Source organism: Megalobrama amblycephala, linkage group LG16 (genome assembly GCF_018812025.1).
Source record: "Megalobrama amblycephala isolate DHTTF-2021 linkage group LG16, ASM1881202v1, whole genome shotgun sequence".
Classification (NCBI taxonomy): Eukaryota; Metazoa; Chordata; class Actinopteri; order Cypriniformes; family Xenocyprididae; genus Megalobrama; species Megalobrama amblycephala.
Genome location: NC_063059.1, coordinates 2,953,551 through 2,981,427, shown reverse-complemented (window position 1 = coordinate 2,981,427; position 27,877 = coordinate 2,953,551). Strand labels below are relative to the sequence as shown.

The 27,877-nt window shown below is 37.9% G+C and overlaps 2 protein-coding genes across 3 annotated transcripts; both read right to left on the bottom strand.

Moving 5' to 3' along the window:
- Window positions 1-294: 294 nt before the first annotated feature.
- On the bottom strand, window positions 295-14,225 carry LOC125248469 (thymus-specific serine protease). Of its 2 annotated transcripts, XM_048160362.1 has the most exons (13): window positions 14,022-14,225; window positions 13,900-13,934; window positions 12,366-12,511; window positions 12,090-12,189; window positions 10,551-10,680; window positions 10,340-10,463; window positions 9,917-9,994; window positions 5,754-5,801; window positions 5,390-5,674; window positions 4,645-4,777; window positions 1,692-1,871; window positions 1,370-1,521; window positions 295-1,235 (listed from the first exon to the last, which is right to left on the bottom strand). In XM_048160362.1, exons 2-13 carry the CDS (start codon window positions 13,907-13,909, stop codon window positions 1,176-1,178), a joined length of 1,446 nt encoding a protein of 481 aa, XP_048016319.1. In that variant the 5' UTR covers window positions 13,910-13,934; window positions 14,022-14,225; the 3' UTR covers window positions 295-1,175. The 2 variants fall into 2 exon arrangements, with proteins under 2 accessions (XP_048016319.1, XP_048016318.1); XM_048160361.1 differs by lacking the exon at window positions 13,900-13,934.
- Window positions 14,226-14,371: 146 nt separating this feature from the next.
- On the bottom strand, window positions 14,372-26,198 carry ech1 (enoyl CoA hydratase 1, peroxisomal). Its single transcript, XM_048160363.1, has 10 exons — window positions 25,910-26,198; window positions 23,321-23,489; window positions 20,870-20,958; window positions 20,416-20,540; window positions 20,144-20,192; window positions 18,252-18,316; window positions 18,056-18,126; window positions 17,891-17,962; window positions 17,656-17,806; window positions 14,372-14,834 (listed from the first exon to the last, which is right to left on the bottom strand). The coding sequence occupies exons 1-10, from the start codon at window positions 25,938-25,940 to the stop codon at window positions 14,730-14,732; spliced, it is 927 nt and encodes a 308-aa protein (XP_048016320.1). The 5' UTR covers window positions 25,941-26,198; the 3' UTR covers window positions 14,372-14,729.
- Window positions 26,199-27,877: the final 1,679 nt, after the last annotated feature.

Here is a 27,877-nt window from a genome sequence, read left to right as displayed (position 1 = left end):
GGGCCAAATTTTGACAGTAACATGCTGACTTCCATTAAAATATACTGTAGAAAACATGCATTCTGGGTAAAATTTGTCATTTCGCATGTACTGTCAATTAACATGACTCAAAGTCCACTCTCTGAGGCTGTTCAAAATCACACCCTAAACCCTAATTTACTACAATATTTCACTAATATAGTCCACTTGAGAGTAAATGAAAATGAATGAGTGAATTCAGATACTGATGAACACCTGCTGTTAACAAGCAGAATCACAGAAAGATAGAGAAAAAACAAGAACAGAAAAAAAGAAACACAAGAACTACAACTGACTTCCGGTCACAGCCTTAAATCAAATCAACTGAAGATAAAAGAAGACATTAAAATATCTCAAGATCTGATTAAACAACTCCACAAACAGCATTACCAGCTTCACTTGTTACTAACCAGACAGATTTCTGTCATGTTCTTATTGAGAATTAACAGAGGATTAGATGTTGATGATTTATTGTTTCATTCATCAGTGTTTGCTTTAGTTGGGCTCTTGATCCTTGACTTTTGAACATTAGTTTTTCTTTGGCTGCCGTAACTGTCTTTAAAATACATTTGTTGAGGCAAAAAAGCTGAAAGAATGTGCGATCAGATGACTTTGGCTTATTATTAATGGACACAATCATCATCTAATGGCCTGATTCACTGATCTCATTCAGAGTTTAATCTATAATTATATGGGTGATGTTTTATATTTTTGATTATGGTATCCCAGTGTAAGCAAATGTGAATCTGTGAAGAATTTTGAAGAACAGCATGTTTTTAATGATAAGCACATATCAAATGCTTAGTTTTATAATGTAAATGCATAGTAGTTAAAGAAAGCGTAATATTAGTATACTTGTATGGAATTCTGAATTCAGCTTTATTCAGTATTAATCATGCGATAACTATTTTTAGAGCACTTAAGACTGAACTGCAATCAAGTGAGTGTACATATTTAGTACTATTAAATACATGGAAATAATTTAGACATTTGTTAAACTCCACCAGTCTCTCGACTCCTAATGAAGGTTAGGAAGTCTAATGTTAAACAGATTTCAAGATTTCAAGCACTCAGATCTCTCTTTTTCAATTAAAAGCTAAAAAGAAACCCAGCTGGCACACTTTTATCATCATGTGATCATGAAAAAGTCATGCTGATCAAACCATATGGTGCGATGCTGCGCTTTTGAGCCACATGGCCACACGTCTTTCAATCTCCTGTGGGGATAACAACATGAAAATTGTGTAAGAAAAAAGGGTATGTCGACTCCCTAATTTTGAAAGTAAAAATAAACTACAATTATTAATTATTCCATAATATTTTTTTCTTACAAACACCATTACATCGTTACCTTCCTGGCTTGGTGCAGTGCAGGTTTATCCATTGATTTATCTGAGTTCATGTCCATACAGTGGGCGGTGCCGTCGATAAGAATGACTCGTTCATCGTCCACCGAAGTGTCGTTCCAGACCACGCTTAACTCCGTCCAAGGGTCAATGTTGCCTTGGTCAGAAAATCAGGTCTTTACGAATCACATCACATAATGTTCAATCACTGCACTCTACACTGTCATTACATGCATATGAATGAACTCAAACATAAGGGAATTATGCTTTATCCAAGGTGAAATTATCTGAAGTATCCACATGAAAGCCAAAGGCACTAACGCTCACCATTGACATAGAGCACTCTTTGTGTTTGGGGCCGGTTCCCTCCATAGTACTGGTTGGTGAAGTCAATGCGGAAAGGCAGACTGTCCAGAGGGATGTCGAAGAGTCGAGAGCAGAGCTCCGTCTGAGACTGAAGGGTTACCATACGAGAGAAGGGGCAGAAAGTGTCCTCACATGTCTGATCTGCTCCATAAACCAACACAAAAGGTACAAAGTTGGACTATAAATTAAGACATCATGAAAACTAAACTTATGAAAGATTACCTTAAATACACTCAAGTTAAGTCACCTTTATATATATAGAGCTTTATACAATACAGATTTCAAAGCAGCTTTACAGTGATAAACAGGAAAATTATGATTCAATGATGAAAACACAGTTCAACTCTGCTGCAAAGCAGCTCTGACAAGACAATATTGAGTACAGTGGTTCAATATTAATAATATTATAAAGCGATGAGAATATTTTTGGTGCGGCAAAAAAATAAATAAAAAAATAACGACTTATATAGTGATGGCCGATTTCAAAACACTGCTTCAGGAAGCATCAGAGCATAATGAATCAGCGTGTCGAATCAGCTGTTCGGAGCGCCAAAGTCACGTGATTTCAGCAGTTTGGCGGTTTGACACGCGATCTGAATCATGATTCGATACAAAAGATTCATAACGCTCCAAAGCTTCCTGAAGCAGTGTTTTGAAATCAGCCATCACTATATAAATCATTATTTTGTTTTTTGGCGCATCAAAAATATTTTCGTTGCTTTATAATATTAATATTGAACCACTGTATTCACATGAACTGATTTAAATATGTTTTTAGTACATTAATGGATCTTGAGAGAGGAAATGTCATTGCTGGCTATGGAGGCCTCAATGAGCCATCGGATTTCATCAAAAATATCCTAATTTGTGTTCTGAAGATGAACAAAGGTCTTACAGGTGTGAAACGACATGAGGGTGAGTAATTAATGACATTATTTTCATTTTTGGGTGAACTAACCCTTTAAAAGGTTAAATGTTCTCAAACATGTGAAGTTTTGGGCAGATTGGACATTGTATGCGTGAGTTACAACAACTTCCTGTTTCGTTGCATTAATCGCATACATTAGCGCTTAGCCAAGTGTTATGCATGTATTAAAGGGATAGTTCACCCAAAATCTACTCACCCTCAAACCATCCTAGGTGTATATGATAGGTCAAACACAATCATAGTTATATCAAAAAATATTCTGGCTCTTCCAAGCTTTATAATGGGAGTGAATAGTAACCGATATTTTGAAGCCCAAAAAAAAGCACATCCATCCATCATAAAAGTAATCCTTACGACTCCAGGGGGTTAATAAAGACCTTCTGAAGCAAAGTGATGAGATTTTGTAAGAAAAATATCCATATTTATAATTTATAAACTTGAATCACTGGCTTCCGTACTTTTCGTACTCGAGTCGAGAAATGTGGGAGGAGCTTGAGTTTGTTGTCCAGCTCTAATGTTTACTCTCACCTAATGCTGCGTTCCAGACGATGTTGGACCTGGGAATATCCCAAATGAAATGTCCCACTTCAGACCTCAGTAAGTTCCAGTCAATAATACGTCAAGTTCACGTTGACCACATGATGTCGCCATGACACAATGATGTTTTTGTGTCAATTATAGCAAAAACACAATAAAAATAATATAAAATTGCTTTGAAAACAGCTGACAAAAGCAAAAAACATCAACGTAATGTCTAATGTTAAAGTTTGTTTTTACGTTTATGCTCATTGGACATCTTGGAAGTGACGTAACATGACGCGTCTCGCTGAGGTCGGGGCTGATCAATGTACCCCGAGTTCAAATGCCGAATGTCCGACTTTGAGTGGCGTTTCAGAAGTTATTTCCTAGAAGGCGGTGAGAATAATCCAAGTTCCGAATTGTCTGGAACGCAGCATTAGTTTACGCTACTCCAACATCCTACATCATACGCCAAACTCGACTCTCTTGTGAACACGCGGACGGACGTTACCGGAAGCTAGTGATTATAGTCTATAAAGTTATAAATATGGATGTTTTCCTTGCAAAAATGCATCGCTTCACTTCAGAAGGCCTTTATTAACCCTCTGGAGCTGTATGGATTACTTTCATGATGGATGGATGTGCTTTTTTTTGGCTTCAAAATTTCATTATAAAGCTTGGAAAAGCCAGAATATTTTTTAATATAACTCTGATTGTGTTTGTCTGAAAGAAGAAAGTCATATATACCTAGGATGGCTAGAGGGTGAGTAAATCATGGGATAATTTTCACTTTTGGGTGAACTAACCATTTAATTGTCCCCAATTAAGCAATGTCAATGAACCCAAACTCCATCAGGTGACAGAATTAAGAAAAGTAGGGAAAAAAAGCCTTTCGGACCAGTTCTCCTCTGTACAGACGAACCAACGCTGTGTGATTTAACACTGATCTTAAAAGTATTTGGCAGCACTCAAAAATGTCATAAACGTCATTGAACTGGATTAACAGATGTCAAACCAAATGGTAATTATTTTAAAGATAGCACCAACACGATTTTGAAGCAAGTAATTTAGGATTATAATAGGATTTAAATTATACAACAATAGATATACTGTTCAAGATAAAGACCAATTGTGATCCGTAACATGTCCACACAGTCAATATGATGAACTACACCAGTTGTTACTCTACTTGTGTGAACTTGAGGGAACTGGCTTCATACTTCATAAAAATCGCAAAACATGTAGGCTATATAAAAATTGCCTTGACACCAATTTGTCACTGCAATGGAAAGATAAAGTCAGCTCTGAGAAAAAGTTTGTTTGCAGATGCCACTTGCTTTGATGTTTTATTATCTAATGCAATGACTTTCAGACACTTTTAAGTGTGACTATACACTAGATGTTTGTGTGTGGATGTTTGATTGAGAACCAGAAATCAGAGAGTGATCAAAAAGATCTAGTACTCACAGAAGCCGAACTCAGTGCAGGTCTGGTAGAGCCACTGTCTGTAGCTGGATACAGCTTTAGTGTTAGTGAGTTCAAGCACAAGCTTCTCATGAGAGACGTCCAGACACGGGACATTCTCTCTGGCACGGTACATCTGAATATACGGCAAAAATACGTTCATGATAAGACCTACACCTGTGCCTCAAAGGTCATGCTGAGCTTCATCCACAGAATCTCTGATGATGTTATCAGTTAAATACTATTTTAATTTAGCATAATGGATTTTATAGTGAGAGGAAACTGTACAACTGTGTAAAAGAATCAGGCAACATTTTTCAGTCAGTGATGCCCTCAGCTGGTTAGAAACAATATTGTGCTTTTCATTTTAGTTGCACAACATGAGCTCTGTGCAAAATTACAATACTAATATATTTCTGCTAGTGAATACACTGTATTAAAAATCCATGTGACATTGAAAGCAGTATGCTACATTATTGCTAAATGACCCTTGTAGCAACTCATAATGTAAAAACTTCACATAATGTAGTGTTCACAAGCTTCCTGATATATCCACCACTAACAGGTGCCGTGATGAAGAGATAATCAGTGTTATTCACTTCATCTGTCAGTGCTCATAATGCTATGTCTGATCAGTGTACATCTAAATGCTTACATTTAATGTGATCTATTTATCTATTTTTATTAAAGACACAATTTCACTTTTTATTTAAACGTATTTTTAGGATACTAAATCAAGAATTGTTACCGCCGCTAGTTTGACCAGACGGTCATACGCCTCCTCCTTCTGCCCAAAGGCCTCACTCTTATTGGTCATGATGTCACACAGCTCTGCGATGCTGAATGAAACCCCCTCCTCATTGTACTGGACGGTTCCCATGAAGATATCAGCCAAACTCTGCAACAGCTCCATCTTGTCCTCTGGTTTCAAAGGGGTCTCACAACAGCCAAAGTCTTTTCCCACCTCTGTCTCATTCCCCATAAGCAGAGCTGCTTCTACTGCTGCAAACACCCCCTTCACTTCTGCTAGACACTGAGGACACACACTCGGATAGACACACAAATGCACACAGACAAATTCATAGCAACCCTAAATGTGAAAAAACTCTTACCTTTTTAGAGCCGCCCACTGCCTCATTCATAAGACTATAAGCAACCACCTGCAAAAAGAGTTTTTAATGCCAAACCACACAAGGAATAACTACTGAAAGTCTTGTGCTCTAGCTCAGAGATTCATCTGTGTATATGTAGTGAGTTTAACCCTCACACTTGTGTTCTTCAGTCAAAAGTGACCAAACACCTGAAATGTAACTTTTAAGTAAAATGAATGTAATATATTTTTGCTCAATAATATTTCTTATTATGGTACAAATAAATATTTCTGCAGTATTTCTTTTTCCCATTAGAAATAATATATTCTTTTCTATTATTATTATTATTATGATGATGATGATTATTCAGTTATTTCATGTTAAAATATAGGCAAATGCAAATCCAATATTAAAGCAGATTAGTGCCATCTGGTGGGAGTAAAAAAACAATAACGCATGTACTGTAATGGTCTAACCACTAGATGCCGGTATAGCTCTATACAAAGAGGCTTGTGAATAGAGTGCCCCAGGGATGACGCGTTTTTGTAGGCCAACCCGGAAGTTAGCAGCGCACGGGTTCCCTCGGTTGAAAGCCTATGCTTTTTTCCCATAGACTTTTGGAAAATCGCAGAAAATAAGAAAATATGACACTTACACGTTTTGTCTATCAAGATAATCTTTACGAGTTAACACAACATTTATAGATTTTGAAGCCTAAATAAAGTCGTCAGATATAAAAGGCTAACAGTAGGCTATAAACGGACTACAGCACACCATGGTCGCGGATCAGCGTCGTCACCACCAAGCTTCCTCAAACTGTATTTAAAAAACAACTTTATTTATAAACATGCTCGCTGATTATGATCTGTGCTGTTATGAATACTTATCCACTTTTTCATGAGAAATGCTGTCCAAATGTCCCGTTTTTAATGATGACGTCTAAAGTCCCCGCCAAAGGAAGTAGTCCCTTTTAGCAACTTGTTAGCAACCGCCGATTTTAAGACACAGTAAAAGTTTAAAAAATCACAAGTGTTATAACTGGTGTGTTTTATGTCATAGATCAAAACATGAAAGTATTTGGAGGCTTTGTTAACCACAGACCTTATTTCAGGCGATTTAGCAAAAACCCATTCAAAATACCCATAGACTTTACGGCGTTGGAACTGGAAGTCCTAAAATGCTAACTCGCTTCCGGGTTTTGCCTACAAAAATGCGTCATCCCTGGGGCACTCTATTGTTTTTGGAAATAATTACTTACTTTTATTAGGTTGTGGATTTGGATATATATATATATATATATATATATATATATATATATATATATATATATTGTAAAGGTTTAGATATTATTTGTTTGAAATGTTGATTTGATGAGTCAGTTTTTTTATTACACTGGTCAACAGCCAAAATGCTTCTGCAGAGTCGTATTAAGGGCAGAGGCTTTCACGCTTGCGTCCGTGGACGAGTCTCCCGCTCCTTCAGAGAGGAGTCCAGCAAGGGCCGTTTTGTTGCCACAAAACTTCCACGACATCCCTCATGGGCTGGGAGGCAGTCCGCTTGACTTTTGGAGTTTGGAAAGAGGTGCATCGTGGACATAATCGTTTGGAGATGCTGGAAGTGTTTGTCACATATTGGTCAGGATGGACAACATGACTGTGGTCTCGTACCTGAATCGCCAAAGAGGACTACGTTCTCACCCGCTGTGCAGGCTGGTGAGGCGTTTCCTTCTTTGGGCGCAGATCAAGGATGCTACACCCTCAAGTGCTGAGTCTCATATAGCAGATTTTCGGCCGAGTGGAAGTGGATTTGTTTGCTTCGAGCATGACTATGCTTTGCCCGCTCTGGTTCTCCCTGTCTCCTCCGTCACCTCTGGGAGTGGATGCACTGGCTCAGGAGTGGCCTAGGACCAGACTGTATGCCTTCCCGCTGATCCAACTGCTCTCAGCGGTTCTGATTAGAATATGGGTGGACGAAGTGAGACATCTGCTGCTGGCCCCAATCTGGCCCACTCAGATACGGTGAGTCTGGTCATTCTGCTAGTTGGCCCTCCTTGGGATGCTCCCCTCAGGCCAGGGGTATGATTTGGCACCCCTGTGCCAAACAGTGGGTGTGTGCATTAATGTGTTCTGGTCTCTTGGCTGAGATTGCAGACACTTTTCTTAACTCTAGGGCACCCTCTCTGAGGCGCCTATATGCTTTTAATTGGAAGCTTTTTGCCTTTTGGTGCAGGCAGCATGGCCTGGACACAGTTCATTGCCCTGTAGGTTCAATACTGGAATTCCTGCAGAGTCATTTTTTTTGGTGAGGGCAGCCCCATTTTGATGAATCATGTGCCCATAGGAGTGATTTCTGCAAGGGTCGAGAGGGTTTAGGCCTTTCTGCCCTGCACGAGTTCCTTCATGGGATTTAGCTTTCATCCTGGAAGGTCTAGCAGGCCTTCCATTTGATGATCTATGTCGACTGCACAGTCAAGAGGCATAGATCTGACCAATAGTTTGTGTGTTTTGGTGGTTAAAAACAAATGAGCTGCTGTCACCAAGCAGAGAATCTGTGGCTTATGAGGTGCGTAGCATGGCTTCGCCTCTATACCTTTCGAAAAGTGCTTCCTTCGTACATAAAAAATCTGCTGAAATCACACGTAGCATACGTGAAGTATTTCTCGGGGTGGTGCTAAGTGCTACTTGCCAATAAATGGCATGTTGGTATAAGGGCTTCAGACATCCGTCACACCAAAAGTGTTCCCCATAGTGACAGTACACAGCGTCTCGTTCCCTATTTAGGGAACCAAGGTTACAAATGTAACCGAGACATTTTCATATAAGCCTGAAGGATCTGATGAGCTGATTCAGGTGTGTTTAATTAGGGTTGAAGCTAAACTCTGCAGGGCTGTGGCCCTCCAGGAAGTGAGTTTTGCACATTTTATCTCTGAAGCAGATGACTTCTAAAAACCTGTAGATCAGTGTTCTTATACTAAAGTCAAACCTGAACACAGAGCAAGCATTCTGTTGCACATAACATCAAAATTCAATAAAAATGTAACAAATTAACAGGAATGCTTTATCAGAGCTTAATCTGATTTCAACCTCTTATTTGAGTCTTCTGGCTCAATTTTGCCATTTTGTTACACCCACACCAGTTCATTTTTGTGTGTGTATAATAGTGTTCCTTTTTTTTTTTTACTGTATTGTGGGTGATTTGTAGATTGCACACATAAAAAAATCTGTATTTTTGCCTATTTCCCATTTATTTCCTATGCCGTTTTTTTTTTTTTTTGACCATGAAGACCACAAGTGTTCCTATATCAGATAAATCAGACATACTGTATATAAACAAAATAAACATAATATTACAAATTACACTGTGTTCCATTATGCAAGTGACATATCAGTAAGATTTCTGTACAATAAACATTCAGATTTTAGTTTTTCTAAGAAAATGTTCGTTTATTTATCCATGTCTTTTTAGATAACTGGTATAAATCTCAGACAAAATAATTGGCCAGGTCTATGGAAACCCTACTTAGAGGTTGTTCCACATTATTAAGCAAGTCACAGTTCTCATGCAATATGGGGAGGAAGAAAGATCTTTCTGAAGTTGAAAAGCACGAAATAGTGCAATGTTGTGCAAAAGGCATGAAAACAACTAATATTGTGTGAAAAGTGAATGCAGATTATTGAATTATCATAAGATTTGTGAGTGATTTAGAGCACAGCAGAACTCGGTCAGATAAAGGCTTATTAAGGAAAGTTCCTGTCAAAAAATTAATTGTATTAAAAGGGCAGCTATAAAAAGCACAGTGTATAATTGCACAAAACAAAAGACTGCGAATGCACAAGCAATCTTATAGTCATAAAGGTGTAACTCTGTTGAGGATGCGCTCTTCCCGTAACAGCATGCTAAAACTCGTGCTGCACATGTTGTACTTAACCGTATTTTCCCTTTCAAATGATTCCAATCATATTTCAAGGAATTCAACACCATCATGACGAACAGTGCGCATCTGAAGTATCTCAGCAAGGAAATAATCCATTATTTATCACTTTAAGATATCAGCCAAATTGGGTCAATGATGATAACATTACAAATAGACATATATCGGCCGATACGGAGTCTAATATGGTAGCCAATATACTGTACATCCTTACTACTACTAATAATAATAGGTACATGAATGAAACTCTTACCCTATTATAAGAGCTAAAGTCCAGCTGAGCTTGAACAGGGGCGGAGGATGCCACCGCTCCATAGATGAGATGAGGAAACTAGAAGAAAAAGACATTTTAGAAGATATACTATTTATTATTTTTGGAGTTTCACTGAATGGAAAAAAGCAGCTTAGGAAATCTCTACAGTGTTACAAAAAAACAAAAGAAAATGATGGCAGAATTCAGTAACACTTTAAAATAAGGTTCCATTTGTTAATATTTACTCAACATGAACATTGAAATATACTTCTAAAGGATTTAGTACTAATCTTAGTTAATGTTAATTTAATACACATTTATTATTACAATCAACATTTTTTTTAAAGGCCTAATATAAAGTGGGACCAACACTTTTTTAGTGAATTCTTGAACTAAACAACACAGATTTGTTTGGGAACAAACCTTTCCTCTTAGCCAAGCAGAGAGAGCTCCAGCGTAGGATCCTCCGAAGCTGATCCAGGTGTTCCTCTGGGAGAGGCCGAAGCGCCGGCTGATGTAATGATGGAACGAAGCCAAGTCGGCCAAACTGGGACAGGACAGAGATGAAACAACAATTATCATAAATGTAATGGTGATCATCGCTGTGATCTGTGAAAACCTCTGTCATCATTACGCTTGCTGGCTGGAGAGATCTCTCAGTTTCTCAGTCTCTAGCCCATCGGGATTGATGCTCTGCCCGTAGAAGCGGTGCTCCAGCGACACCAGCAGCGCTCCATGTCTCTCTGCCATGTCCACATGGTGGCCTAATAGATGGAGTGAGGTCAAATGTAAAAGCCACCAATGTTTTATTTTCTATTTCTGTATTAGTATCCTCAAAATTAAAACCGCAGTCCGTAAGTTTTGCCTCTTTGTCGCCATCTCTGTTTGAAACCTGCAATTGCAGTTATTCGCGGAATTATCATCTTTACGTGCGTTGTGCATTGGCACGGCACAGGAATCTAATGTTTGCTGTCAGTCACCACACCGGTGTGGATACTGTACTTCTGAATCACAGATTCTATGTCTTGAAGTATGACCAAAATAAGAATTTTCAACGGAAAATGTAATCTAAACAAGTAAGTCTGCCACTTTTGTTCTGAAAAAAAGCATTACAATAAATCGATCGCTTAGCTCGGATCACATCAAAACGTGCAAATTATTATTACTGTTATACTTTGTTCTCAAATTGTTAATATTAACAACATCAGCATTGCGTGACTGTGTGTATTTAGTGTATATTAGTGTTACATATAGATTTCAGTTTCTGTAGCCACTCCACAGTCTGACATCTTTTGCTTTTGACTACAGGTGAATCTCCAGTTGTCACTGATGATTGTCATTTGGACCTTTCTGGATTACAATCCGCCATCAAAATGATAAATTTAATTATTCAGCTGCTGTGAGAAAAGGCTATAAATGATCCGTCACAGGCTATATAGCCTACTAGCTGGGACTCGTTCTTTATGTAAACAGACGTGATGTAATGACGCACAGACGAACCGTTGAATCAGGCTAAGGTAAGAAGATATTTTTGAACACTGGCTGGTTATGTAGTTGCTCAATCATTTATTTTAGATCATTTTTAACCAAAAAAGTTATGGACAGCAGCTTTAAAGAATCAGTTCTTTGTTCTCCACTGCACTTGCTCGGCTGGTCGATACAGGTCTGAAGGTAGGCTACACACAACCTTCGCTTCATGAGCACACAGTTATAAAAATATCTTTTTGATGTTCTTTATTTGTAAGCCATTACTTTGGATAAAAGTGTCTGCTAAATGAATAAATGTAAATGCATAGGCTATTTTTGAGGCGACCAGTAAATGCCGTGTGACTGATGATTCTATATTGGAAGTCTTCGCAGCCGACAGCTGGTAACAGCCCTTCAAAAAATTATAAAAATATGCTGTGTAGTAACTGACAGCATGCTTTTCCTAACTTGTACTGAACCTGCAACATTCCTAAGAGCTGCGAGGATGCCATCATGCATTGAAAAAAATAACACTCGCATTTGGCGCCACCCAGTGGACATTTTATCTGGACGCAGCATTGAGATTTAGAAGGAGGTGGTGGGTATTTTGGCTTTAGCAAAATGTATGTACTCACATTTTTCTCAGGAGATCAGGTTGAATGTAATAATATGACTTGAAGAAGAAGGAGAAAAAAATGGTGCTGACCGAACATCAGACTGAATTTGGAGAGAGGTCCCTCTCCTCCTATGTAGAGAAAGACTGGTCCATCTGAACTCTGCCAGTAAACATCATTCACAAAGAATTTCTGTGCAGAACAAATATTAATGAATGATGATAACAAAATAGTCGACGTGATAATATGATTAAAACGACATTTTTTTTAAATGTAGAATTAAAGCGACACATTTCTTGTTCTTGTGTCACCCTGATGATTTCACATTCAGAGCAGGAGGAGTGTAAGGTCCTGTCTGTCATTTGTACCTGTGGGAAGGTTTTGTCGTTTTTCTTGTCGAAGTGGTTCAGGGGTTGATGAAGTGTGCCTTTTTTGGGAATGGCAGTGGAAGTTTGTTTTATTCTGGCCTGATGGATTTTATGCACATGGTCCTTCATTCGCCATAGAACTTGACCTAGAAAAAAAGAGAATGAATATATATATATATATATATATATATATATATATATATATATATATATATATATATATATATATATATATATATATATATATATATATATATATAATTAAATAATAATATTTCACAATATTACTGTTTTTACTGTATTGTTGATTAAATAAATGCAGTCTTCATGATCATAAGAGTCTTCTTTCAAAAACATGATAAATGTGATAGTTTAGTAGGGTGGGGTAAGCATAAAAACATGCTTCAGTAAGGAAGCATTTAGAAACACTAAAAGGAAACACTTTTTGTTTGAGTTTTTCATACAGGATTCAATTATATAGTACATACGATTTAATTATATAGTATTTAATTAATTTAATATTTATGTTCTGTTTGATGCATGGGTTGTTCTCAGGAAACATGTCTGAAAAAACAGTGATATTTATCATTGCTCAACCCTTAAGCACTACATTACAAATGTTCATTTCAACCCCAGCAAATGACACTTGGGCAAATTTTGTAATTTTACAGCTTTGGGGTACCTTTATGTTAGTCACACACTATAATTAAAATATTATTAATAACCCAGTGATATTTCTGTCTCATAACATGCTCTGTGCAGTTATTAACATATTTAGGGTCAAAGGTCAACTAGCATCACCACAACTGGAGCTTAAACATACTGATGAAGACTGTAAAGCCCCTTTAACACAGAGATTCCGGAAAATCCTGATAATGTGTCCCAGGAATTGACCTGGGATTGTTTGATTTTGGTTCATTCACACTGCCAGTGATTTTCTGAAATCTGTGCATGCGTTCATATCCCGTAAAAACACGTGACATCGATGTGATGTGTAATGTCTCCACAGCATCTTAAGTTTGCTTATGATCTGTGATTTCTCTCTCTCAGGCCTGTGCATTTTTTCTTCCGATTCGATCATAATCTAGTGCATTGCGTACCGTTCCATAAAGCCCTGGCTGTACTTTTTACACATACACTAGCGCAGTCAATCGCACAGCCTTGGAAAGTATACTTCATTTGAGTACACAGACGTTCGACGCATGCAGTTTTGAGCAATCTCTTGCCGTGAGTTACACCCCATGTAAACATCCTTGTATTCTTTCATGTTATAGTTGTACAATTGAGGGTACTTTCTAACCTCTTCACACAATCTCTCGTCTATGTGGGCCTTCATTGTCGCTGTAGCTTGCATGTGTTCCGCTCTATTCTGTTTATGCAGTTTTTCTTTGACTACCTTGTGAATCGACACCCCCAGAGCACGGTTGCCACCTTGTGGATAAACTAATTACTGCAAAAAAACCTTAAATGCGCATGTACGACCTGTGCAAACAATTACGTGCAGTTACAAAAATCCGGCGGTGCACATACGTACTGTAACACATACTCTTCTGACGACGAAATAGTAACCTGGATATGAATAGATATATTACTTTCACAACTTCATGTTATTTTTAATTGGGTTTTGTATAAGTTTCAGTGCAGAATCAGTCTTACCGGAGCAAACCAGGTGGAAGAGCAGAACCACAGTAACCCAACTCATCACAGACAGCATTGTGCCTGATTATCTTACAGACATCAGTATCAAAGATCCCTCTGCTTTGGCTGTGGATGATGGTTTCCAGTGTATACAAGACTGGAGCAGACTTTTTATACCCAACCGGAGAGTCAGTAATCCGATATGGTGCACAGTTCTGTGAACGCCTTCACAAAACTATATACCTGGACGCGGAGGAAACCACATGATATCCACGCTGCGATGATGTTCATATTACAAAACCAAACTAGTTTCTCTTCACTTCACTTCACTTAGTCCATACTGACATTTACTATGACCTGTACACTCATTTTAGCATTAGTTTTTTTATTGATGCAAAAATATTATCACATCATCATATCATTTAATGCAGAAAACTGGCAAATATTAGAGGTACAAATAGCCAAACCATGAATCATAAAGTACCTGTACATGTTTTAGTGTGCATTCAGCACTGAGAGTTTAGCATTTTTTGGTTAATAATCTGACATCTGTGAGCCAGAATTTAAGGCACCCATAGAAAATATTAAATCAGACGATCATCTTAATTAACCAGTCCTAGAAAGACAACACCAAACCAAAAGAGATCTTGAAATACGTTATCACAAGATATGCTTTAGCTAAGAGAGCAGATCAAATCTAACTTGGCAGGTCTTGTTAGAGACTTCTCAGAGCTTGGAGAAAATGATTTCTTTGAGGTTTTTCTTCTCCATCGCTGCCTGCGCGGACTTCATTAAATCTTGGGTCTGAAGCATGCTCATATTCCAGGTGTTCTACACAAACAAACAAGAGCAGGAAACACAAGAACAGTTTCACAGTTTAATCACTGGATGACAAATGTTGATATTATGGTAAATAAGACACATTGATAAGTTTGATGGCTCAGAAACTGAATCCTACATGCTTTTACACCATTCCAGTATAAATAAGAATAATCCACCTTTTTCCTAACGAGCCTACTGCGTTTTAGATTATGGTTCTCCTGGTTTAAAGGCACAATATGTAATTTTCACCTCTAGAGGTCGCTTGTTCAAAACAAAGGCGTAGCTTGCGGAATCATGGGAGGTGTCGTCTTCACGTCTACAGCCGATGGAACGGAATCCGACGGGACTCATCAGAAATCATGGATGAGCTAATGTATTGAAGATTTATTAACGTTACTGTAGTATGAAGCAGGGTGTTGGAGCTGAACGAGGCCGCTGGAGCGATTGCTAATGAGAGACGAGCGCGACACACGTCTCGACAGCAGCGGAACTTTTATTATGTCACATACGATCGCTTCCTCTTTTTACGGTCATGAGCATGTTGGGGTAAAGCAGCGCTGTTTATCATATAAGATACATTTGTGTGTTGAAAGTTGTTATAGTGCTACTCTGTGCATTCGCTCGGCGGCTGCTGTGAGACACTTGTTGCACACTGCAGTAAGATAGATCGATATTAGTCATGGTAAAACATGGTACTCACGGTAAATCAAGAAAACAAGATTTAAACAATAACACTTAATGTGTTCAGCTATATTACATGAGTAGTTTTCTGTCGATGAATGTATCCAATCAGTTGCTCACCTGTCTAATAAAACACATATTAAATCATCTTTGGTGTTTCCATGGTTTCTACAAAATAAAACTGGAAATCAAGGGTAACGATGTCATTGATATTCAATAGTATTCTTGACATTTATTCAACAGTGCTTCTGATCTGCCTGCATTGACACTATTATTTAAGAGCTGCTGTGCAGCCAAATTATGTACCAGTTATCAATGTAAAGCTGCTTTGACACAATCTGCATTGTAAAAAGCGCTATATAAATAAAGGTGACTTGACTTGACTTGACTTGACTTGATAGGCGATGCATGAACACGGTCCGTGTCCTGGTTAAAATTGCTTATTTCTCTGGATTTAAAGATTCTTGGAAACATCTGGGATAATGTAAGTACACAAGTCAATGAAATATATAACACTCTTCTAGTGGTTTTTGGATATTTTAATCTAAAAATCCTACATATTGTGCCTTTAATTTACAATATACCCCATTAATAATTCACTGGAGCGCATTAAGATTCTCTCATTTTTCTCCCCAAATCCTCACGTCTCTTTCCAGGTTTGTTTTCACATTGTCTCCCTTTTTCACTTCTACTCCCTATTAGCAATGTTTCATTTAACACCTTTAATGGTTGTCCTATTTAAAGTGTCCCTGAACAAGAAAAAATGGCATTAAAAAAGGATTAATAGTTTGTCTTGCTGTATTCTTAATGCAAAAATGCATTTATACTAGAGTATGAAAAAGAGTATGAAAAAAAAAAGCCAAAATGCATAAAGAAAAACATTATTGAGCAAATAAACTTAACAAGAACTGATGAAAAGAAGTCCTTATTCCTAGCGAAAAGTCTGCATTATTTTCACAAGTAATTTCAGGCCTGGCTATTGCTCAAGTTTTACACTTTTTATACTCCATTGCACCTTTTTAATACTTTTTATAGTGCATATTTATACTCAGGCTCGCTTTATAGTTTTCATTATTATTATTATTATTATTATTACCTCTACCTTTTAATTTGGTCAGAATCCAAAATTTTTTTTTTGTTCAGTCTTGAATCCTCTAATTATAACCAACGTTGTAAACACGATAAATAAGAGATTCTCTGTGAACTCAATTAAGTGACGACAGCTCTGTAACATTAAGAATGAAAGTTTTGTTTTTCATGCGGCTGTTGTGTTTGTTGTTCAGTCTTCTCCGTTTCTTTTCAGACTGCGAAACAACGGCCCGTTTCAGTGTTGACAGCTTGTGGACAAACTAAATTAGAGCAAAAACTATTTAAAGCGCACATGCAAAGTACGTACACTGTTCGTCCCGGTTAGAAAAAACGTGCTGCGCGCGTACACTGTGCACGTTCTGTGCTAATGAGCTAAATGTGCATCATGTACAGTGTACGCCTACCCTAGAGTACACGTAAGAATTTTGAACACAAATTACAATAAAAATACATTCATATTTAGCATGACGTGGGCCACAAATTTAATGCGGCCTATTGGTCACCTGTTGAGTACCCCGGTCTAAAAGGACATATCTCAAAAAACATGTCCACCATCGGCCAATGAATTTTGAGCAGCTATCAGACAAGGTTAACGGAGGCCGATCGGAACGAAACACGCTGGGCCCGTTTGACCCACGGCCCTAGAGGCCTGTGAGAAATTCGAAAGAAATTGGCCACTGGGGGGCAATTCACGTTTTTCATGTGCATAAAGGATTGTGTATCGTGCGATTTTTCGCACACCCCCACGACATTCATACCACATCATAGAACTACTCATTCTGAGCAACTTTTCCTCTAGGACCACCGCTGTCCACCGAACTGTTCGTTAAATACTGAAGATTATTTCAAAAAACAACTTGAAAAACAACTATATCTATGATCTAAGTTGTTACATGATTGCTAAATAAAATAACTTTTTCTGCATGTGCTTAAAGTCCTTAAAATGCATGAACCCCGATATTTGCTGCTCGCAGCTATATTTATTATAATACTTGTCACTTTGTCATTTAATATACACTTGTATGTCTGGATGTTTGACTGATGTGAGTTGTGATCTCACAATGTAGTCCAGGGCCTCTGGGACACTGTGGTCTCTGGAGTAAATGAGGTTGACTTTGGTTCCCTGCACTGCGACAGGACTTTTGCTGGCAATCTCTCCTGCCATCTCCAGAGCTCCGGCCATCATAGTCTCTTTATCTGGGAACACACGGCTGTGGGCAACAAGAGAGAATAAACACACCCATGGAGGAAAGTTTTTGCTTATTGCTTACTTACTTCTTGCTTAAATATCTCACCTGACCAATCCACAGCTCTTGGCTTCATCAGCGTACAGCTTCCTTGCAGTGAAAGCCAACTCGTTCACTAGACTGAATGATATTTGGAGCAAACTTTACTATCAATTGCATAGAAAGAGGGCACTGCTACTGGATCTATAACATGCTTTAAAATTAAACAAGTACCTTCGACTTCCAATCACTCTGGGGAGACGTTGCAAAGTCCCGACATCAGCTGCCAAGCCAATGTCAACCTCCTGAACAGGAAAGGGTGATCAATTCAGGCATTCGAATTTAAATCTCTGCAAATCTAAGTTTATTCTAAAATGGCATAAAATGATCAGTTAAAATCACAACGACAATATAATAAGAATATCCACACCTTGACCTGAAACCAGGCATCCTGTGTACACAGTCGAATATCACATGCTGTGATCAAGTCAACTCCTGTAAAAGAAGACACAATGGAATGATAACGTTTATATATGGTTAAAAATAATAGTTTTTCTATCCATCTGGTGAAGCAACAAACTAAACTAAACTAGTACAAAGTTGTTCAAGTTGAGGAGGCCAATCATGAATGAATGAATTATATGAATTACTTGTGTCTGTATCATTACATCATAGCGCCTCCTGTCTTTGAGGTCATTTGTCCAAAAGGCCCACCAAAGTTTGGCTTGGTAGGACATTTCTGTCTAATAACTGCTGAATGTTTATTGGTCATTGCTGGTCATATTTTTTTGCATATGTAAAAGTCCTCATAAACAATGATGGTGCCTTAATCAAAGACATTGCATGCAAAATTTCAAGTCAAACAAATCAATAATTCCAGAGTTAAAGCCATTTTAATGTCTGTCATAATTATAGCAAGCTATAATAACTATAATAATAAATATAGCTGTGAGCAGCAACTATTGGGGTTCAAGAGCTGTAAGGCCTTTAAGAGCATGCGTAAAAAGGTATAATGTTTTAATTAGCAAACCTGTAACCATCTCAATCATAGATGGAAAAGACAGCCAATATAGGCAATTTACCATAAGAAATACTTGGTTTTTGAAGCTTTATAACAGTTATCGAGGTTGAGCCAAAAATCTAGGACTAGTTTGGCAAAGTTGGTTTTTGAAATAATCTCCAATATTTAACGAACAATTTGATGGACAGCGGCGGTAAAGGTGCTCAGAATGAGAACGTGTGAAAAATGGTGCGATACACAATCATTTACGCAAGTGAAAAATGCGAAGGCACCCCCAGAGGCCAATTTCTTTCGAATTTCTTACAGGCCTCTAGGGCTGTGAGTCAAACAGGCCCAGCGAGTTTCGTTCCGATCGGCCTCCGTTAACATTCTGATAGCTGCTCAAACTTCATTGGTTGATGGCAGACATGTTTTTCGAGATACGTCAATGTCCTCATAAACAGTCATGGCACCTCAGACAAAGACACTGCATGCCAATTTTCAAGTCAATCAGACCAACGGTGAAGTTGTTATAGCTATTTTTGTGTTTTTTTGCTGTTATGATGCCACCAAGTGGCCAGTCGCCACGTCCTTTTTCACACAACCACAGAATGAGCTCTTACATAGGTGTGCTGAGTTTGGTGAAAATATATCATTCCGTTCACGAGTTACAGCCATTTTATTAAAAGTGGCTCCGCCCACTTCTAACGTTTTTGTGGCCTTTAGTGATTCGAAATCTCAACTTTTTTTTTTGATAATTATTGACAGAATCCTGCTGCACTGGTTTGGTTCTGCACTAATTTTGTTTCCACCAAAAACCTAGGACTAGTTCGCAAAAGTGTTTTTTCAAAAACCCCAAAATACCAGAAAATTTCAACAGAAAGACAAGAGAATCTGAGGCATGCATTTTGAGCCAAGGATTCCAACGATATAAGACACTTGAGTCTATGCCTAATGTTGTCATAAGCCGTTTCATACTTTTCACCGCTGTAGCGCCCCCGTCAGGCTGATCGGGGTGAGCTTTGGTGACATTGTAGACGGTGTGAGTACTACCAGTCCTCAAAGTTTCAAGTCTCTACGACTTATGGTTTGGTCTGCCCGATCACTTTTAGGGGAGAATGCTGATCCTTGGAAATTTTAACAATTACAATAGGGTTGAACCGCTGATAAAAATACAATAGGGTACAAATACTGATCGATTCAAAACCAAATAATACTAAAGAAGAAAATCTGAACGATATATCTGTTCTATAATGAATCTGTTCTATAAACACAATAAAGTATAAAATGTTGTCTAAACTTCTTAACAGAGGGAAACTAACCTCCACCTATACATGCTCCATGAACGGCCACAATCACTGGTTTTGGACACTGTACAAAGAAACACAAGAGACATGATGAAACATATGATTTGTGCATTGAGATAAAGTCGATTTGCCATTGAATGTTATAACCAAATATTAATGTTCATCTAAAAATTTTCTTTTTTATATGAACTTTTGAGTGTAATTCCCATATACCTATTACCTATATCCCATATATGGTATTCAATATATATATTCCCATATACACTATATGGACATAAAATAGTGACCTTTTCAATAACAGAGAAGGTCTCTTGGTATTTAGCTATGGTGCGGCGCACGTTCCATGAGATCCTGGCTGTGTCGTCTCCTTCAGGCTGTAGAATATCACTGGCCATGCCCATGAGGTCAATACCTGTACACAGACTATCACTACTCAGTTAATGATGAAATATTCATATATGGCATATAATACATAAATACGCATGTTAAACATTTCAGAAAATTAAAAATCTAGCTATTGTTACTTGCTGAATTAGATCCCCACTATCAGTCCATGTTGCCAAAATGAAGTGTTCATTTCAGTTGCTAGTTGTCGAAATGTTGAGATAAAATATCATTTGTACACATTTGAAAATGTATTTTCATATAAAAACCAATCGACAAATCACACAAATAAAATGAAAAGACTAGCCACTGGTCAAATTCGGTAAGGTGTTTCAAGATAGTGTTTGATATCTTTACCGGAAGTGAAAAGCTTTCCAGCGCCTGAGAAAACCACGACACGACACTCTGAGTCTTCGGCTATCTGATTGAAGCAGTCCACCATTTCACTGCAGGTGAAACAAAAATACACGTGTAACACACTAATTCAGTCATGACGTGATTGTTTATTTTTTTACTGCCCATAAAGACATCTTTGGAGAACATAGAAATGGCACAAAATGTGCACTTTTATGTCTCTCTTTCTAGTATAAATGATGAAAAATACTTTGTAAACATTTAATATTTTATTAAATGTTACTGAACTGAATCAACATTGAATTGACTTGAGCTGAATAACAACAGTATTGCCTTCTGTAGAGCTTCTTATAGCTGAATTGAACTTGTTTGAAAACTGATAAACTTTACACAGTTATTGAATTGAACTAAATCGACACTGAACTGACCTATGACACTATTGTCTTTTTTACAGCAGTTTGATGAAATTTGAATCAATTCTGTTATTTTGCTACGTATTATTGTATTTTATAAAGCACTATATAAATAAAGGTGACTTAAAGTCCTTCAGTAGTCAATAATTTTATCCCTTAAAACTCATCTTTGATCACCAAAAAAACCCGTTTTTTTCCTGTGAACATTTTTTTTTAATTCAAGCCTTAAAATAGCTTGAATGTATTTCTACACCCTTAATTCATTTAATACATGCAGATCCATAAATATGCACAGCACAACCAGCTGGACGTTAACCAATCTGGTTTCAAGAGCAGCCATTCAACCGAGACTGCACCACTGTCGATCACTGAAGTCCTGCCGGCTGGGAAGGCTGATTCCAAATCATCAGTTCTCATTCTGCTGGATTTATCTGCTGCCTTTTACACCATGAATGTTCAGATCCTTCTGTCCACCCTCTCAACAGTGGGGATTACAGGAACTCCACTTCACTGGTTTCAATCCTGGGGTGAGTTTCCCGAAAGCATCGTTGGTAAACCATGGTCGTAAGTCCCATTGAACTCTATTGGTAACGACGGAACTTGCGACCATAGTTCGCTTTGGGAAACGCACCCCAGGTCTTTCAGGATATCCATCTACTGGTCACGGGTGTGCCTCAGGGTTCAGTTCTTGGACCTCTCCTCTTCTCCATATACACTACATCACTGGGTCCCATCATACAGGCACATTCTCCTACCATTGCTATGCTGACGACACACGGCTCTACCTTTCATTTCAACTAGAAGATCCCACAGTAACAACAGACAATACCAGTAACACGAGGAAAGCCTTTGCCTCACTTTCCTGTGTTTGCTTTCCTTGTTTCCTTCGTTTGGGGCTTGGGCATAATTTAAATTTGCCATTTCCATAGTCCTCAAGATGCCAAGGGTGGAATCCGCTACCAGAGCATGCCAACATTTGGTGCAAAGGGTTTTTTTGAAGCTGGAAATGAAAATGTGAGCTTCAAAAGAAGCAGGCAGAATTGAACATCCCTGAGCATTCACTGACACACGATGTGGTCACCAGATGGGGATCCACAATTGAAATTATTTCCAGGTTCTTGGAGCAGCATAGGCCATCTGTGGGGAGCGGATGTCCGCGGACCATGCTGATGACGAAAATTACGTCATGTGGACTGCCAAAGTCTACTTTGGGCTTCACTCTCCAGAAGATTTTCGTTCACAATTCCTTGCTGCTGGAATGATCCCTCTGCCTTCATCCGGAATGCGGAATCCCTGGCAACATTCAAAAGACAGCTGAAAACTCATCTCTTTCATGAGCACTTTAGCTCATCTATAAAAATAGTTCATCTCAAAAATAAAACTCTTTATTTTCACTTCCCTTAATCAATCCATATTTCTAGCTTATACTACTCTAAGCAATGTCTGAAACTTTGTATTGTGAGCACTTCTTGTGTTTATTTGCCTCTTCTTCTTGATGAATCGCTTGCTGGATTCCTCATTTGTAAGTCGCTTTGGATAAAAGAGTCTGCAAAATGAATAAATGTAAAATGTATATGCAAAAGAGACCCTCCTCCACTCAATCACACTAGCTCAGAGATCCACTTGGTCAACTTGTACAAGTCGATGTATCAGAATGATAATGCGTTTCTCAAGACCCTTCACTTTGCAGTATAATTATTGATATGCTATAGCCTGTCCACACATTGACGTGATTGGTTACAAGGTAGTTTGTGACGTCAGAAACACTAGCGATTTCAAACCGCATTTTTGAGACCGTCTTTTTTTCACTGCAGTTTTAAACAGAAAATACTCAGCAATGGTGTTGACTGATGAATTTGCACATGGTTTGTCTTAAAGCATATTATATACACCACACAGACATATAAACAACATTAAAAACTTGATTTTCACCACAGGGGGGACTTTAAAACTGTTTACAAAGCCTTATAGGAAATCTTAAAAGAAATGAAATGAATTATTCATATGGATATGAGCGTGTAATATGGATATGATGTCATACAGCCAGAATGCCTTGTTCATCGCATTGCGTTTCTCCGGACGGCAGATCTCAACGTGAGTGATGGCGTCAACCGGCCGGCTGACTGACAGGGTTGTGAAGGGGGGGGTGGGTCCTCCTGATGAAGACATTCCTCTAACAGCGTTCAGGAAAGGTACGAACAGACCCGGTTCTAGTCACAAAACACAAGAAAATCACAGGTTTACACTTCTGACATGTAGAGGACACGAGTGTTTGAAATGAAACTGAATAACTGGTAAAGAAAACATACATAAATACACACATACATATGTGTTTGAGTTAATATTTTTGTTTTATTATATAAACTACTGACAACATCGTCATTTAGAGCATTTATCTGGATCTGCCTAGTTCCAGCCTTACTGAAGAACCCCCAGATCATCACCGATCCTCCACCGAATCTCACAGTGTGGGTTGTAGTGTCGGCCTCTCCAGGTCTCTGTCGAACATTAGAGGACCAAGTGTTGGGCAAAGCTGGAAACTGGACTCATCAGAGAAGATCAGAATCATGCAGATCTGTCTTTGTGAAGAACGTGTGACTCAAGCCACGTACAAGTTTATCCTGAAAGAAAACATGCTTTCTTCTTCTCTGACAGTGTTACCCAAATCGAAGGATTGTTTTGTCCCGCAGGACAATGCTGCACTCCACACAGCCGAGCCAATCAAGGTGTGGATGGAGGACCACCAGATCAAGACCCTGTCATGGCCAGCCCAATCTCCAGACCTGAACCCACTGAAAACCTCTGGAATGTGATCAAGATGAAGATGGAAGGTCACAAGCATCAAATCAAAGCCGAGCTGCTTGAATTTTTGTGCCAGGAGTGGCATAATTCATCCTACTGCAATGTGACCGATAGGAAGCATGTCAAGATGCATGAAAGATGTGATTAAAAATCAGGTTTATTCCATCAAATATAGATTTCTGAAAGTTAAAACATCAGTATCGCGTTGATTAAAAATTAATATGTTTTCTTTGCATTATTCGAGGTTTGAAAACATGGCATCTTTTTTGTCATTTTAACCAGTTGACATTTTCTGCAAATAAATGCTCTAAATGACAATATTTTTACTTGGAAATTGGAAGAAATGTTATCATTAGTTTATAGAAGAAAACAAAAATGTTTATTTAGCTCAAACACACACACACACACACACACACACTAGGGTGTAACGGTTCTTGATAAAAAACAATCAAACTGTACCGTTCTCTTTCAAGTCTTGCGCTTGAACGGACAAATTCACACAAAAATTATGTCAGCATGCCCGTCTCGGTGAATATCCTAGCAAACATAGTTGGTTATGTCTTAAGTGAACTTAAACACTGGAGAAAGAACGCATGCGTTCAGCATCAGTGTACTGATCTGTGTATTATATCTTAAAGTGACAGCAGCCTAATATTCCTTCTGTCTGTATGTGTTTTTAACGTTGATCAAACAACAAAAGACAAGGAAATCACTCTCTGCTCTTGACTGAATAGCTTTTGTAACTTCATAATTAATCATGATTAATATTTATTTGATTTATACAGTGAAGATTATATGCAATGTTGTTTTACATTTGATTAGCTACTTTATTCAAAACTACTGTTAGATACCTAAATATCCCGAAAAGCACTGTTTATTTTATATGTATCTTTGCTCTACTGTATTTATTTCTGTTGTTGCTTGTAGTTTGATTATTTGTTCTCATTTGGATAACAAACCAAGTAGAATATCTGCAAACAAATGACACAAGACTGTTTCTCAGAATTAATTTCGCCATTTTAGCAATCACTGGTGAGGAATTTGCCCACAATACATCCCTGATCTGGCAAAATATTCTATTATTATTAAAGTAACATTTACAATAAGGTTTAATTCGTTTAACATTAGGCAATATGAAGTAACAACAAACAATACTTTGACAGCATTTATTAATCTAGGTTAAAGTGAATTTCACCATACTGTATCCTAATACATTTTAATGCATTAAGAAAGAAAATTAAATAATAATAGTATATTTATTACCCACATATGTTTACAAAGTTAATACCTTTTGTTTCAAGTTAAATGTGAACGAAGTATCCCCAATATATAGTATATTGTTTTCCTTAAAACATTGTCTTTGCTTAAATATATTCCAACTGATTTGATATTTTATGTAATAACAAAAAAAGTGTGCTTTAAGTGTCCAAATACTAATTGTAACCAATAAGATCACCAAACAGACATTTTTATAGAATGTTTCCATTTATACATTATTATATTATTAATTTAAATACACTTTCAGACAGCTGCATGCTATGCCTTTTAATATCTGATGTATCCATTAAATGCATTTATTTATTCTCTCAAAGAGAGAAATAACATATAACTGAGCATGTGACCTTTCACCCAGTGAACAGAGCTCGAGTCTGTAAGGACACATTCACCTACATTCAGTCACAGTAACATTAATAACACTAACAAACTTTAGAGTCTTGATTCTTACATTTTTCCAGTGTTCAATACTCAATACCTGTAGCATATCTACAAAAGATGAATGTGATTATTCTGAACAAATGCAGTTAGATGATCAAACTGGGTGACTTACTTCTGAAGGCAGAACTGAACACAAGTGCCATCGGTGCCCTTTGACCAGTTTATTCCCAATCACAGACTGTTTATAAAGACTAACACTACACTGACTCCAGTGATGTGGCTTTCTGTTTAACTGGCTGAAAATAACAAGTTACTCCTCACAACAGAGTGACAACCCTGATAATATCCGTCTCTGTCTTTAAAATAGCCGTTTTATTCTACACCTTTTATTTATTTATTTTAGGACGTCGTCATGTTTATCTCTGACGTGTAGTGAGTGATCTTCTCTTCTTCTTCTTCTGAATTCTGTCGTATTCCGCACCATAGGCACATACCGCCACCTGCTGTTTATTTCGGGTCTCTCGTTGTTGTATTTCTGGCTGCAGTGTGTTCAGCTCTCATGCTAAAAACCCAGCTTGTGTTCCCATCTATACTTTTGTGTTTTATTATTGTGATTCTCTATCAAATTCGTTTGTCTAACCCTGTTTATGTTAGCATATATTTCATTTGATTAGCCTAATATCCTCTTTTAATACTTTTCCTAATATCCAATTGATCTTTTTTCCTGTAGTAGTACTTTTTATGTTCTCTATCATTTTAATTCTCTCTATATTATATTTCCTACACTTTAATATTACATGTTCTAATGTTTCTATTACCCCACACATTTACCTGTAATTTACCTATTTTGGTGATGCATTTAGTTATGTGTGTCCAAACTGTAATCTTGTTAAAATCACCTCATCTTTCCTTCATCTTCCAAAATTGTACTATTATTATTATTATTATTATTATTATTTATTTTTTATTTTTTTGGTAACATGATCATGCTGCTAGCATGTTTTAACAAGATGCTAACATGATTAGCTAACATGATACCTTATTGTAGTGTTATTACTAAAACTATTAAAAACGTTCATGCTAATTGACCTTTCGCAAAGATCCGCCCCCCCCCTTAGTTAATAGGCTTATTCGGGATGCATCGGCGCTGCGCAGACCGATCGGTGTATGACATCAAAGTACCGCGAGAGCGATTCAAAAGCATAAGTAATAAGGTGTGTTCGACATCGGCTGCGGCTGGATGTAACCGATCGGCAAGATTAGCCGCGTGCAGGCGGGGAGGAGCTGAAAACGGAGACGTGAAGTCGGACACGCTGTGGTTCCCGTAGTTTGCTGCATTTACGTCAGTCATGGCTGATCATATGGCGTTTGCTGTAAACTTATGCTTAATACTGTAAAAGTTTGTATGAAAGTCCAAAATAAACCTATACACAAAACCTTTATAAACAAATGAATCAAATAACAATAATGTAAAAAAAAAAAAAGATGAAAACGACATGAAATATGAATTGTAGGCTACTGTTTTGAAAGTGCGTGTATGAGCATGAGTGGGACTGAAGAGGCTTACACTTAAAGTATCTGTTTTTACAAGAATAAAGTTCAATACAAGCATATATTATTTAAATAGCCTACCAATGTAGTGGGGTCTACGTTTCTTATCAGTTTTATTTTGATAAACATGACAACAATAACATCGTGACTTCATGAAAAGAGCTTTAACTGTTATAAAAATACAGATTTGTAAGCATTCGTGGAACTGAAGGCGTGAAAATAAACACGAAACACACGTGATCGTTGTCATGCGGTGAATCCGGCCAATCATGAAACAGCTGTGTCGTCATCACAGCTCGTCTAGCTCCTCTTGAGAAACTGCCCTGGCTGACTCGGGTGGCTGGTCTCGAATCGCTCTCGCGGTACTTTAAAGCCATACGTCACAGTCACATGACGTCAGCGCTGTCTCAAGTCGGACAACATTTCTTACCGGCATGCACTGCTTTAAGTCAGCCGCCGATCGGTCTTTGCGGCGCTGCATCAAGTCGAACAAGCCTATAGGCTTGTTTGAGATGCGCCTTGCCTCGCCTGAAATGTAGCCGAGAGTAGGCGGCTGCAGTGAGGGGAGGAGTGAAAAAAGTGCAGGCAA

Bases quoted from the DNA above. Each gene is read 5' to 3' on its own strand.
- LOC125248469 (XM_048160361.1), bottom strand. From the start codon at position 14,079: ATGCTGTCTGTGATGAGTTGGGTTACTGTGGTTCTGCTCTTCCACCTG. The intron at 12,190-12,365 runs GTACAAATGACA...TGTTCTGCACAG, and splicing joins ACGACAAAACCTTCCCACAG to AAATTCTTTGTGAATGATGT. The intron at 10,681-12,089 runs GTCAGCACCATT...TCCATCTATTAG, and splicing joins CAAATTCAGTCTGATGTTCG to GCCACCATGTGGACATGGCA.
- ech1 (XM_048160363.1), bottom strand. From the start codon at position 25,940: ATGGCACTTGTGTTCAGTTCTGCCTTCAGAA. The intron at 18,127-18,251 runs GTGTGGATATTC...TTTCCTGTTCAG, and splicing joins ATGCCTGGTTTCAGGTCAAG to GAGGTTGACATTGGCTTGGC. The intron at 17,963-18,055 runs GTACTTGTTTAA...AATATCATTCAG, and splicing joins AGAGTGATTGGAAGTCGAAG to TCTAGTGAACGAGTTGGCTT.